Source organism: Mugil cephalus, chromosome 22, assembly GCF_022458985.1.
Source record: "Mugil cephalus isolate CIBA_MC_2020 chromosome 22, CIBA_Mcephalus_1.1, whole genome shotgun sequence".
In the NCBI taxonomy this organism is placed as follows: Eukaryota; Metazoa; Chordata; class Actinopteri; order Mugiliformes; family Mugilidae; genus Mugil; species Mugil cephalus.
In genome coordinates, this window is record NC_061791.1 from 15,288,552 (window position 1) to 15,302,437 (window position 13,886).

The window sequence follows — 13,886 nt, forward strand, 5'->3', positions numbered from 1 at the left end:
GCGACGCAACTGTTTCTGTGCGTGAGGCAAAATGGGAGATGCCGCTGGAATTGGGTCCATCTGTAGACTGTTTACAGTGCCTATTAAAGTATCCACCCAGTGGAAGTGTTCCGTATGATTGCTTTTGCAAAGGCAATCATGGTCAGTATCATTTGGCTATTTGTTTTACAAACCAAAAAAAACTATGAATATCAGGGTGGAAATACGTTTCTACAGTGTCAATTAATTCAAAGTATATAATGTAAAAACAACTGACGGCTCAAGTATTCTCCTCCTCCAAATGCAACAAACGTTCAGACAATTGGCGTAGATAGTCTCAAATGGAGTGCACGCAGTGAATGCAACTGCAACTGTGGGTGTAGTGTAAAACACCTGTGTGCAGAGCGTCACTGGCGCGTGGCTACAGTTTCACCCTGAAGACAAAAAAAAAAACATCCCTCACGACTCAGAGCAAAGGTTGTTGAAAAGTTAGGGGTGTATTACAAATGCAACACTATCCCCTCTGTAAAGCACGGCGGTGGCAACATCATGCGTTGTAAAGGTAAAATGAATGGGAAATCCCAAGGGATGGTCTAACTCAAGACAATGAGAGACCAGAGCGTACAGATAAAGCTACAGAGTTGTGGTTTAAAAGTGACTGCTCTGAAGAGGTGCGTCTAGATTTGAGGCACCGGTCCAATAGATACGTGTTAAGATTCCATTCTTAAAAGGGGTAAACATCTGACTGGAGCGTCCTTTTGTTCTTTTTACACAGACTGGAATGTGTGCAAGGTGTGGTTTTGCAAGTTGCATAAACTTGCAATTGGCATCATTGACTAGTTTCAGGGCCAGAGATGTAAATGAAGTAGAATAAACCATCTGAATGAATGGAGCACATTAACTGGGTCATATGGCAACAGATGTGGTGGAACTGTGTGAGAAAAAGGTTGAGTGTTTGAGCATTTCCCTGTGGTGCAGCGGCTCTGGGTTAAGAAACGGTGACACTGGCTGCGATGAAACTCAAACTCAGTTAAACAAAGTTGCCAGTTTATGGTAACCATTTATGGTTACGCGCTCGTCAGTCTGGTTCACTCTGTAGCAACGCCACCCAAACACTAGTGGGCGCTGTGTTTTTTTTTTGTTTTTTGTTTTTTTGTTTTTTTGCCAGTCAGGTTAATTTTGCTTCCATTGCTCTTTTGGTAGTCTGCCAACCTTATAAAATCACAAATGACTCTAAGAAGTTGCTGCACACACATTTTATTTATTTTCTTTTTACAATTCGACAAATTGATTTGCAACATTTACCTTTAGATCTGTGGCATTCTCACACACAATGTCAGCCATTCAAAGTATTCACTGACCATACATCCTCAAATTGTTGTAATTACAACCAGACCCTTCTAATTCCCGTAATGATACATTATTTCCTTTTCATTTTTATTACCACTGCCATGAGAGGTCCAAAATAAACAATTAGTCTTTCCAACATCCCCTCCCTGCATCTGTGCTCCTCAGTTCATCGACCCATAGTAGTCCTGGACGTTTTAACAACAGACCTCTGGCGTTAGGTCCATTTGGTAGTGGGAGGAATGTGATCCGTGGACCACGAAAGGCTGTTTCATTCCAATTTGTAATGGTGCCACAGTTGAGTAACTTTAAAGGATTGCGGCTGCGACTTCTGAGTTCAGCTTGCAGTGAGATTTCTATCCCTGAGATCACATCGGTTCAGTAAAATATTTCTCAGCTATATCATTGTTAAAGCCTGTGATGTTTCGGATCGAGTACTCTGTACATTCTATTGACAATTATCCATTGAAACAGAGAAGAAACAAACCTTATCTTGCTAAATCTTGGCCGTCATTTTATGTTGCGACTGAAAGACGATTGATTTTTTAAAATTGATATATTATGATATATTAGTTTGTTACGTATTCCACTGGCGTTCTTTACTTATATATATATATGAACAAAAAAGCATTCTATATACAGTAAAACAGCAAGCCTATGTAACATCTCTATCCCTCTCCTCTCCTACAATTGCTGTATTCATAGCTAAAGCTAAGTGTGATTAGCATACTGTGCCATGTGGCTTGATCAGTCAATCTGCCCATGTGTATTGGTCGCAGATCAGTTCTTCAGTACCGGTATAGGGGAGCTGCCTGTCTTTCACTGTATATCAAATTGGAAGGAAGCCAGTGGTACTGTTAATTAGTTCATACTAAGGACGGAAAAAAAACTACATCAGTAACCAAAACGGCAACGGGGAAGTTTGGCTTCTGTGACATATTTTCCTATTGTCTGTGTGGGAGTATTTCCATTAGCGTTGACAAGGTTAAGGTTAACTCTTGCACTTAACAGACCACCGCTCCCCGTTTCTTGAATAAATGTTGTCTTTGGTGTTTTTTCACTGGATGTGATGATTGGATAATCCCCAGGTTTGTCCTCTGTGACTAGGAAAGACAAACTCCTATTGTAGCACCAGGCGAGCGGATCGCCCCATTTCCAAGATTTGTCTTCAGGTCTGCGAGAGAGAAAGGTGGTGGAAAGTGCAAAACAACAAATGTCACATCAAGCCAGTCGTCGTTTTCTTTGGGGGGTATCTGTGCAATGCAATCATGCACACAGTCTCCAGTCCTATGTGGAGGCCAAGACCTTTTCTTCACTGCATGCGGACGGACAGTCCTTCTAGGAGCACTGCGACAGCGGAGCAACTATGCTCCTGGTCCTCGTCCTCCTCCTTGACTATTCATGGGTACCTGCTCCTCTGCTGTTGCCTGTGGGGTGTTGTTTTGCGACCTCCTGAAATTTAAAGGGACAGTCAGAAACGAAGTGATCTTAAGAGGTTCACCTGGGTTTTATGATGCTTTGCTCTAGCTTACCTTCGATAGAGTACGAACAGAATCAGGATCACAACACAGATGATCAGAATGAAGCCACTGATGCCTGCTGCTTGAGCAATAGCTGTCAAGAAGACCAAAGAAATTAAACAGGAATTTCCCCCAGTATTCTTAATATAAATATATACTATACTATGTACTGTACTACAGCTTGCCTTTCTGGGCCTCATGAGTTGAGGTTTCCATTGAGTGCGTGGAGTTCTGATTTGTCTGGTTGCTCACCGTAGTCATAGGATCTGATTTTAGAGTGCAAAAGTGAAATGTTTAAACAAGGTTTTCCTACATGAAAATCAGTTAAGATCACTTGCAAATAAAAGCATGGGGGCTTTGTGGTGTTCTGGGTATTCCTAAAGCACCCACATCTGATGACAATTTCAGCACACATTTTACGGACTTGTCAAACTGAAGAGAAGTTATGAGAGTCTAGAATAGCTGCTTGGACGAGGAATGAAAGTCCAGTTGCCTTTGTTTCAGCTTTGCTTTTTGACTATACCATGACTTGGATGACTGAGAATCTTTAGACTCCTTTAAAAGAAGGTAAATCAAAATGTGACTGGATTACTCAAAAAGCTGTTACTATGAGACTACTAAGCTTGCTACCATGGGTAAATGGCCAAGCGCTACCTAGTAACCAAAAATATATAATTTTTTTGATTGGATTACTTTATGTGTGTGTCCACCAGTTCAAGATGAGCCACCATCAACATCATTTTAAGAAAACAACGACAAAGTAAACTGCAATCTGGAATTGGAATATGTTCCCACTGCCGTACCTTTTATGTTTTATCTTTTTACTTACCGCAGATCAGAAAAGGATATCTTTTTTTTTCTTTTTTTTTTTTTAACCAGTGAAAATGTTCATAATGCTCGGCCCAGATTTTTACAGGTTTCACCACAGTAACAGTAGCGGTGTCAACGTTGTCTCTGGCCTGAAAAACTTTTATGCATTAACCTTTCAAACATATTTGACATAACCTCTGTGTTTCACTCACTTGGTTCATCCCTCATTTGCAGATAGAAGTAATTTTATCAATAGTAATGGAGTGCCACAGGGCTCCACTCTTGGTCCACCCACTTTATATACATACAATCACCTTCTTGCTCATTACTTCAATGTCCATTTCTTTCTATCTGAGCCCAGGCTCTGATTCGTCTCTGATTCTTACAGTGATTTTACATTCATCACTTTCTCTTTTTTATTATCAAAGACTAGTTTTTAACAATAAATGTACAGTGGCCAATAAATCTAAATGCACTGCGTCCTAAGAAAACAAATGAAAATAGACAAGCAAATGTAGAAAATGTCCCCATCATTCTGACAACACGTGCGTTGCAAATGCAGCAGCACAAATGGCGATAGCAGTATCTCAGGTTTCTTTGAATTGACAAGATCATAGAAAGAAAAACGCTTATGAGGAATCATTCAATCCGGATGTTAAAATAAAAAACAAAAAAAATATTTCCAACACCAGTGACCACTGGCAAATGTCAAAAATAAAGCTTTGAATAATAAGCAGGCGTGTCACTATTTGAGGTCCACTGGAAACATGTCCGCTATCATTATGAAAATATTAAAAATTCAACCTTTATAAGGTGTAGCAGTACTTTGCAGTCAACTTTAACGTCTATACGTCAGTTAGTCAATGAGTTTTGCCAGTACATTCTGCTCACATGTAAATCTAGTAACTACAGTACAGGCAGTGTTGGGGAGTAGTGCTGTTACAAGTAGCGGCGTTACTAGTTTAATTACATTTCTCAGTAGCGTCGCTCTTTTCTACATCAAATAGCTTTCCAGTAGTGAAGCTACTTTCGTGGCCAAGTACCGGGTTAGCGTCCACAGAAGCTACATTTTCCCAGGAATTTCTAGGCCTTAAACGCATCTCTCCCGTGTAACGTCACGTAGCACACCTATCACCTGCTGATGACCGCCCTAGACTCGTATAAAAAGATGCCCGCGAGAGTTGTGTGATGCGGGCTGCCGAGAGGGAAAGCGCGCGGCAGCCGGAGACGATGAAGGGGGAGGAGGCAGAGGCAGAGTCGTCTTCTATGGCGAGCCGATTTAATATTTAAAAAGCAACGTTTGACTATCCGGAGTTAACATTGTAGATATCAACAACGTCTTTCTGACTAGTCGCAATTACATTTTGAATAGTTGGATTTTTCATTCTAGATATTTGTAACGTAATTGTGACTAGTCGAAACGATGCGTTTACATGCTCGTGAAAAAAAACGAATTATTGCCGGACTATAACAGGAGCACTTAAGTGCATGTAAACACGTTACTCCGATTAAAATCGGAGTTCTCATTATCCAATGGAGACACCCAGATAATGCGACTGGAATCGGAGTTTTCAATCGGATAATGCGTGTGCGCATGTTCCGCAGCCACTGCGTTGGCATGTGACCCCGGAACAAAAACGTCCAAGAAAGAAAGTCGTAGAAGAAGAAGAAGAAGAAGAAGAAGAAGAGAAACGGAGTCGCTAGTACAGGGGTCGGCAACCCGCGACTCCGGAGCCGCATGCGGCTCTTTCGTTCCTCTGTTGCGACTCTCTGCGGCGAGTGGTGCGGAGCAAGGACACTGATCAAAGCCGTTCACTTTTCCACGCTAACTAACTGCCTGCACCAGAAGTAGCGCAATTTTACGTACGAGATTAAAAACGTACTATTATCCGTCTTGTAGTTGTTTAAAATGCCGGTTCGCCGCATGAACGACTCTTGTTTATTGTATCACGTGATAGGTCGACCGGAAATCGGGCCGTATTAACGTGGTATTATTCCGCCGAAGACACGCATCGCCACCTAGTGTGGAAGCGGAGAACAAACTGGGACAAGGACTGTAGACAGAAAGTCGAATTTTGACTATAGCTCAATTAAGCTCTGCATGTAAACACACTGTCTAATTCAGTTTTGACTAGGCACAACTGAATTACGGATATCTGCAGTGACGTCACTGAAAACGTCACTCAACTCGTCACACATCTTAAATGCCAATTGCAGATATCTGTAATTTCAGTTTTGACTAGGCAGTTAAAGAGTTAGTTATCAGTTATCTCAAACGTCATGCATGACATTTCTCAGAAAGAAGTAGGATGGCATTGGCTGTAATTGACAAAACGAAATGAGAAAATGAGGAGGCCAGTAATGCATTCTCCGCATTCCTCCCCGCCAGCTCCTGCCTTGTACGGGCTGTGGCGTTGAATATTCGAGTAGCTCTGGCTGCTCCGCCATCTTGCTCACCACAAGTGCAATGTTTATCAACAACCCGCTCCCGCTTGAAGTGGTAGGCGGGGCCTTCTGCAACGTCATTTCGCCTAGTCGAAACTCTAATTCAAGATATCAGTAATTACATTCTGACTAGGCTGTATGAAATTTACAGATATCTCCAATTTCAGATATCTCTAATTAAACTTCAATTCAAGATATCTAAAACTTGATAATGGATATCTACAATTAAATTGCAACTATTCCTAATTCCAGTATCTACAACGTCATTTTGACTAATCATAATTCCAGTTACAGATATCTACAGCGTCATTTCGCCTAGTCAAAACGTAATTTAAGATATCTGAAAAGGAACATGTAGATATCTTTAGCTGAGGTGAATTAAAGATATCTATCTAACTGGAATTATGACTAGTCAGAATCAATTGTAGATTTAAACTACAATTACTACTAGTCGTAATTCAGTTGCAGATATCCGCAATTCACATAGCGGATATCTGCAACTCAATTATAAGTATCTGTAATGATGAACCCCGTACACATGAATGGCAAAAGTGACGTCATTTGTCCTAGGAGGAATGTAGTTGTGGATATCTGAATTGACAATTGTGGATAGGAGGAATGGAGTTGCGGGTATCTGAAATGCTCTTTTTGACTAGGCAAAACTGAATTACCGATGTCTGCAATACATATCTCGTCTGGCCTTTAAATGTTAAAATGGCTTGCCATACGTCTCCACCCTGTGACACACCATGGCCATACCTCAACAAGTTTATGTCACTTGTCGATACCTCGCAGAGCAGTTTCACATTCCATTGTTTTTCGTGCAACCCCAAGAGGAAGCTCCTGTCAACGTCCAACATACGTTCTGTGGACGTGTGCGTGTGTGTGTGTGTGTGTGAGAGAGAAAGGAATAGTTTGTGCAGGGTTTTTTCTCTACAAAACTAAATTGTTGTGGTCAGTTTAAGTGGATAATTAATATTTGTGTAGATGTTAGTAGTACAGAATGGGGCTAATATACTACTAAACACAGACAGATCCATAGCAAGACTACTTTATTAAACGAAATAAACAAGTTACTTTAGCCACTTTAAATTAATCAAAACAATGAGGTACATAAAAGATTTAATTAAAACTAACGACTGATTTACAATGACTAATTAGACTGACTCACTGACAGTTGCTGTATTAGTCCGAGACATATTGATATTGCAGTGGCTGTAAAACGCATGATTATCCAAAGATTTTAGAATTAACTGTTCATTTATACCTCAATAGTAAAGTTACAAAATTTGAAAATTATGTTTTTCTTTTAAAGAGTTTAATAAACAATTGAACTGACCTGACCTGTTTGTCTGATTGATCACTAGATAGCAATGACATTTTCTAAGTAGCTTGCCCAACACTGAGTACAGGTAATATGAACCATTTTCAAACTGCAGCTGCATATATCATATTCCCTTTGCACACTTTAACACATTAACTGATGTTTTTGATGATTTTGTTTTTTATGTTTTTTTGCAACTTCCTTCCCATTTATATCAGACTTTGTTATTGGCTAATTCCATACTTGACTGATGATTAAAGTTTGAAACTTAAACACTGCCTGACTAAATAAAAATGGGGAAAAAAGCATTATGTTGTACATGTGTCGATTTTGAAGAAGTGAACTCAAAATTTCCTGTTCCTGTTACAGTAGAAAAAAGGCTGACGTTTATAGCTTCACTAGTCATTACAAATACATCACTGGAAAATAACTTTTTTAAAGTGATCTTGTGTAGTCCACTTGCTTCCTATTTTGACTTTTTTTTCATTACTGCTTTCTATTTCTTTAACAACACTTATGGGTCATGTGGAAATCACAGTATCATCACAGTGTGAAGGAAAAGGGCGAGCCCCTAAGCAAGACAGTGGGTTGTGGTTAGAAAATCCTTGCCTCTATAAAATCCTCTCTCCTGGTACACACGGTGTTTTTTAGGGAAACTACAGTATTACTGCAGAGAGCATAATATGCAAAGTCTTTACCATGTGTGGTTGTCGCCACTCTTTCTGTTTCTCCAGTCCCTGTAGCTAAGCTGCTTGTGCTGCAGGTAGTCTGCGGACTGGAGGAAGTCGCTGCCAATAAGAAAAGAAATTTACTTCCGTTTTCAATGCCAAAAGCATGACTGCATCTCTGGATCACAAAGTCCAACTGCTGCTGCTACCACACCTTGTTTCGTCACCAGAGGGAATGTTTGAAGAAAACAAACATATTGTGATATGGGTATGGATGCTTTACCCCATGCACTTTGATTACATATTTAGATTTGTACGTGAATTATAAAATTAGGAAGAACAAAATTAGGAAGCATAAAATTAGGAAGCACATGCAAGATTAGTTTTTCTTACGCTGTTAACGTTTAAACCGCCGAATCCTACTTCTTTTAATAAGAACATTGCCACTGCCACTACTACACAAATTAGCTACAACTTTTACAGCTAAAGGTATAATTCCTTTATGACAACTGTTATACTGCCACTCATAGAAGTAACTGTAATGTTTTTCAAAGATTATTAATCAACCAGTTCCTGCAACAACACAACAAAACTACGAACCATTACAACAACTACAACAACAAACTACTATTGAAACTAGAAACCTTAACAGATCTCAGGATTATTGATTTATCCGTCAGACACAGCTCGACACTGGCACCCATCGGAAGATTTGTTTCCTGTCCTCTTGACAAATGTAGGATGGGGATAATCAATATCTGTCTCACTGTTCAACTCTTACTCCAGTGCACACACTACCAATCGAACGTTTGGACACACCAACTCATTGAATTCAATGATAAGATGTTTCCACGGTATTGACTGGTAGTGTATGCCTTTACCGAATCTGATTCCAATGATAATAGCTCATTTAACTTATTTATTTATTTATTTTTTTCCTTGCATGGGCAATTTTTAGAGTGGCCAAGTAGAGATGCACAATCAACCATGCCCATGGCAAAACGCAAACAGCATCAAAAAATTATTAGCCTCTTGCTATTGAATTGATGATCAAATGTGACTTTCGGGTCAAGGTGCATGATTGTGTCAATAAAAACTTAGATAAAGAAGCAATAGGATTGCCATCCAACACTACTTTTGAATTGCCCTGAGTAATGGTCCAATCAATGTTGATAACATCTTAACTTTTACTCACTGTTCAGTAAAAAAAAAAAAAAATATGAACAAAAATCTAAAAAGTGAGGTTTGAACCTTCCATTCATCACTGACGTGTAAAAATTCAACCACTATCGCTGCTGCTACATATTTATTAAAACTATATCCTACAACTAGCAGTCTATGTGCAATTTTTACAACTATACCAATATTAATATGGCCACTGGAAGGAGTGATTGTGATCACAACGACAAACGTACATGCTTCTACCACTGTTAGTAAGAATGATCTGGACAGACAGATGGAATTCTTACTGTTTAATCATTATCACGTGTTGGGTTGTTAGTATGGTTATTCTTTAAGTAAGCTTTTATCTCCAAAATACAAGTAAATCAGAACTCACTGACTGGGACGGTAATGGTGGAAGGATGAGTGATATTGCCGAGACTGTCTGAAAGATTAGACCATCATTATTACATACTATATACATTATCATATATTCAAATTAAATCCAAACTGAGCTATAATCTATAATCAGGCTCAATATTGATAAAGTTGCTGTTTTGTTGGAAATCTTTTTTTTTTTTTTTTTTGACTACATTGTTTTTTTGCACATAGAACTGAACATCATAATGAGAACAGCACAAATCAAAAAATAGCACTGATGACTCATCCTGTACTTGGGGGCATATGCCAACATCCAATACAATGTATCCAATGAACACTGTCTTGTATTTTAATGTCCCTGCCCCTGCATATCTCCTTCACCTTCAAAAGTGCCGGCTCTCGGCTCAAACATGCCCCACACACAGGATTAAATATTGCAGTTAATTATCACGAACAGACACTTACTTGATATGGTGTTCTCTGGCGATTGTGTTGCATTTCTCTTTGGGCTAGCTGCAAGAGAATAAATGAGACTATTTACTATTTTTTAACAACTTTCCAGAGTACAAAGCAACAGCACGGACAAACTAATAAAATACCAATAAAATTATGAGCTGTCCAAAATGATGATACACTTTGTATGGACTAAAAAAAAAATCTTACGTATACACTCGAGGTTGGTGTCAGTCCAAATCAGGGCACCTCCACTTAGCTTGCATCTAGTGAGATTTGAGGTCCCTGCTTTCCTCACGTAATTTTCCAAACATGTGTACCGATATGTGCCATTGATTTGGATGCAAGTTTCCCCTGGAGGCTGCGTTAGAGGCCTTTCAGGTATTTTGGGGCATGCGCAATTGTTTTTGTCTGGAAGAAATATCATCAAGTCAAACTAAAGCAATGAGTGCAGATCCACACACAAAAAAACGACTTAACCTCTGTTTTAGAGTGCATTCCTAAATTCACAATTAATAATAGTTGAGAGAATAGAGAATAGGGCTGTTCATTTTAGTGGACCAGTACATGATAAGAATAACTTACAAGGCTATTCTGGGGTTTCATCCTCTTCTTATCTTAGGATTCCAGTAAACAGACAAATACACATTCTACACCTGCCTACAACTGCAAGCTGGCTGATCATTGTAGTCTTGTGTTTACGTGATGTCACAGCAAGGGGAAGTCTTCAATTTCAGTTTCAACAATAAATAACAATAAAACAATAAACAGAATATTTGCAATCACTCCTCATCATCTGGTACAGTATTATACAGTATTATATGGCTAACATTCTCTGTAAAGTTCTTAGTGTTACCTTTATCATAACTGAAATTACCTAAAACTAACTGAAGCTAACTGAAACTGAGACTGATCCACTTTCCCAGAATCATACTAGTCCACTTGTCCTTAATTTGACTGATAATCCACATTTATTCTTGTCTCGCAGTATTTACTAATACATTTCACTGTGTTTTTGCCACTTTTTTTCCTACTCATTTACAATAAATAGCATAATTTAAATGTAATGTTGTGTCACTGTTATAGCTTAAAAAAAATACAGTCTTGTTGCTTCCAACGAAGCACTTACTTTCTACAGTCCTGGTGGGTGGTGTCGTAGTTGTCTGTAGTTTTGGGTCAGCTGAAAGAAAACAAATGACACAAAGACTTTACAGTGGACATAAATTTATTCTAAGAGTACAAAGACAACTAGGGAACGTGCTGCACATGAAGTTCAATAAATGGCTACTTAACAACTATTTTACTAACCATAACACAAATAACACCAGAATATTTCACTTTATGCTGATGATATACTACTCTATACTCGGGATTGATACAGGAACATCAAATGTTTCTGTGCTTCTGGGTTGTCTGCTGCTGGGGTCAGGTCAACACCTTGTGCTGTTCTTCATGTTTTTGAGTTGTTCCATTTTTTTGCGTGTGTGTTGGTGTAAGTGGGTACATGCGATTAATGTGCACAGCATTAAGACAACAGTGTATTATTATGTGTCAAGTATGGCACTGTACAGAACCTACTTTTGCAGGTTTTCTAAAAATTCTTTAGTTTAATTCGTACAGTACTATGTAGATATTGTTTCCCAGCAACATATGGGACCTTGATCTGAGAGTATTATCTGCAGCTGCCGGCATCCACTTGTCTCCATTGTATGTTTTGTTTGGATTAAACACCGGTTACACTAGTTTGAAGCGATCTGAAATCTGTCTTCTCACCTTAAATTACACCATCTCTATATAAATACTAACCCAGGATCTAGATCACTGGGTTAGTATTAATATAGATTTTACCCTATGTGGTGATGTAACCATAAATAATATTCCTCTAAACATCTGACAGCTGTTAGAGACAGTCATGATTTATACATTGTAACTGTTTGTAATAAAGCTTCTCTGGCCCTGTTGAGACCTTGCATTGACATCAGACCTGGGCAATCTAAACACAGCCACCATAAGGTACTTGTTTACCTAGCCAGCACTTTAGAACTGATCTCAAGACTCATTTTATGGTATTCACCGTTTGCAGTGGAATTTTATAACAGCTATTATCACTAACGGATCTCTGTTAGAAATGCAAACAGCTGTTTGATGTGCGTGTGCATCATGACATGAGGCCAAGATGTGAATGAGATATGAATGAATGATCTCTTCTACAGATCAACCTTGTCTGGCGGTAATGTGACTCATTTTGTTTTCACACTAATATAGTTAAATATATCTCACGCCACCTGAAAATGTGGTCAAAGACTGAAAGATGCAAATGTGACTGCAGTGCATCCTGGCTGTGTTCACATCTGTACTTTAAGCTGGTTACTTGTGATCTGAGACCCTGGGACTTGTCCAGAGTTTCACCACAGCTGTCAGGACTGGCATTACAGACAATGTTTTTATTTTTTTATGAGGCCTTTGTTCAAGAGGTCAACTTTTTAGCAGCTCAGAAATCCATGTATATCCTTAGTACTTCTAGTATTATATATCCATATGTAGAGTGTTTATTTACTCTGCTGTCTCTGAAACTGTTGGGCTCATCAACAAACTTTCCCATTAATCAGATGGATTCCATGTTGTACATAAGTGAGGGTTACAGTCAAACATATGGAGAAAAAAAACTAACAGCAAATCTTACGTTTACAGACGAGGGATGGTGTGGTCCACTGTACACCATTGTCCTTTTGCTCGCATCTGATAAAATCCGAGGTCCCTGCTGTCCTCACGCGACCCTCCACACATTTGTACCGATAAGTGTTCCCAACTCTGTAGCACTTCTGTTCTGGAGGTTGCGTATAGGGCAGTTGAACAATCTCTGGGCACGTACAGCTTTGTTGGTCTGGGGGTGGCACCGAAACATTAATAATATTCTTTTTAACTGAAAGAGGAAATATTATTATAATTTTTATGTATAATATAAAAAATATTATTTCACCCTTGGCTTCATTTTATGGTGCCTAACCGGATAAATAAGTTACCAATTTCAGACATAAAGCGGTGAAAGACAGATAATGAGCCACTGAAGTTAAAGTAGTATCTATGTATCATACTGAGCATTCTTTAAACATTCCAGACGTAAACTGTCTTTCCTCATACTCTGAGAGTAGTACTATGTCAAAATGAAAGTCATAATGAGACATGACTCAATGTAAAGTCCCCGATCTTCTCACACATCTTCTCCCCCAAGCATGTGATTCCATATATATTTATAGTCATTACAGTGTTACTGTTAGAGTCTGTGTAATTGTTTTTTGAGTAAAGCAAAGAATCACATAGAATTAGGGCTGTTTGTTAGGCCACAATTTCAGAGAGAAGCGAAGTCCGTTTAAATAAATAATTACATAATATAATGGACAATAAAAATAATAATAATAACAATAAAATTCTGCTTATTTAGCTACTACGTTCAAATCCACTCAAATGAAAGTAACGTTTATGGGGTTTAGCACATACCTGCGCTGGAGAGTGGCGCGGCTCCGAGCAGTACGACCATCAGGACCATGGCGGCAGGCAGAGAGAGCGATCCCGGATCCATCTGACAGCTCTGCGGTGACCTACAACATGTTCGCCAAGCCAACCACGACTGGTAAAGACCATCCTCACTGCGAGACGTCTAGCTGCCGTTCCTCGCTCTACTGTCACACACTCACTTTCACTTTCTCTCGCACCCTCTCTACGCTCAGAAGGTGCGACCCGCCCTCTCTCTCCTACCATATTTGTAGTTCTGTAAATTAAACCAGGTAATAAATCAGT

At 39.1% G+C, this 13,886-nt stretch overlaps 1 protein-coding gene across 8 annotated transcripts; it reads right to left on the bottom strand.

Annotated features, from left to right (window-relative positions):
• Nucleotides 1–1,220: 1,220 nt before the first annotated feature.
• Nucleotides 1,221–13,820, bottom strand: il15ra (interleukin 15 receptor subunit alpha). 8 transcript variants are annotated; one of them, XM_047575427.1, is made up of 10 exons: nt 13,587–13,819; nt 12,772–12,972; nt 11,218–11,268; nt 10,299–10,499; nt 10,101–10,148; nt 9,652–9,699; nt 8,124–8,213; nt 3,032–3,112; nt 2,859–2,940; nt 1,221–2,778 (listed from the first exon to the last, which is right to left on the bottom strand). In XM_047575427.1, exons 1-10 carry the CDS (start codon nt 13,666–13,668, stop codon nt 2,691–2,693), a joined length of 972 nt encoding a protein of 323 aa, XP_047431383.1. In that variant the 5' UTR covers nt 13,669–13,819; the 3' UTR covers nt 1,221–2,690. The 8 variants fall into 8 exon arrangements, with proteins under 8 accessions (XP_047431383.1, XP_047431388.1, XP_047431384.1 ...); XM_047575432.1 differs by lacking the exon at nt 10,299–10,499 and having other exon boundaries at nt 13,587–13,820; XM_047575428.1 differs by lacking the exon at nt 9,652–9,699.
• Nucleotides 13,821–13,886: the final 66 nt, after the last annotated feature.

Excerpts from the sequence above, each read along its gene's own strand:
- il15ra (XM_047575427.1), bottom strand. The coding sequence starts at position 13,668 with ATGGATCCGGGATCGCTCTCTCTGCCTGCCGCCATGGTCCTGATGGTC. Across the intron at positions 10,500-11,217 it reads ACCCACCAGGACTGTAGAAA|ACAAAAACAATTGCGCATGC; the intron begins GTAAGTGCTTCG and ends TATTTCTTCCAG. Across the intron at positions 10,149-10,298 it reads CACCAACCTCGAGTGTATAC|CTAGCCCAAAGAGAAATGCA; the intron begins GTAAGATTTTTT and ends ATTCTCTTGCAG.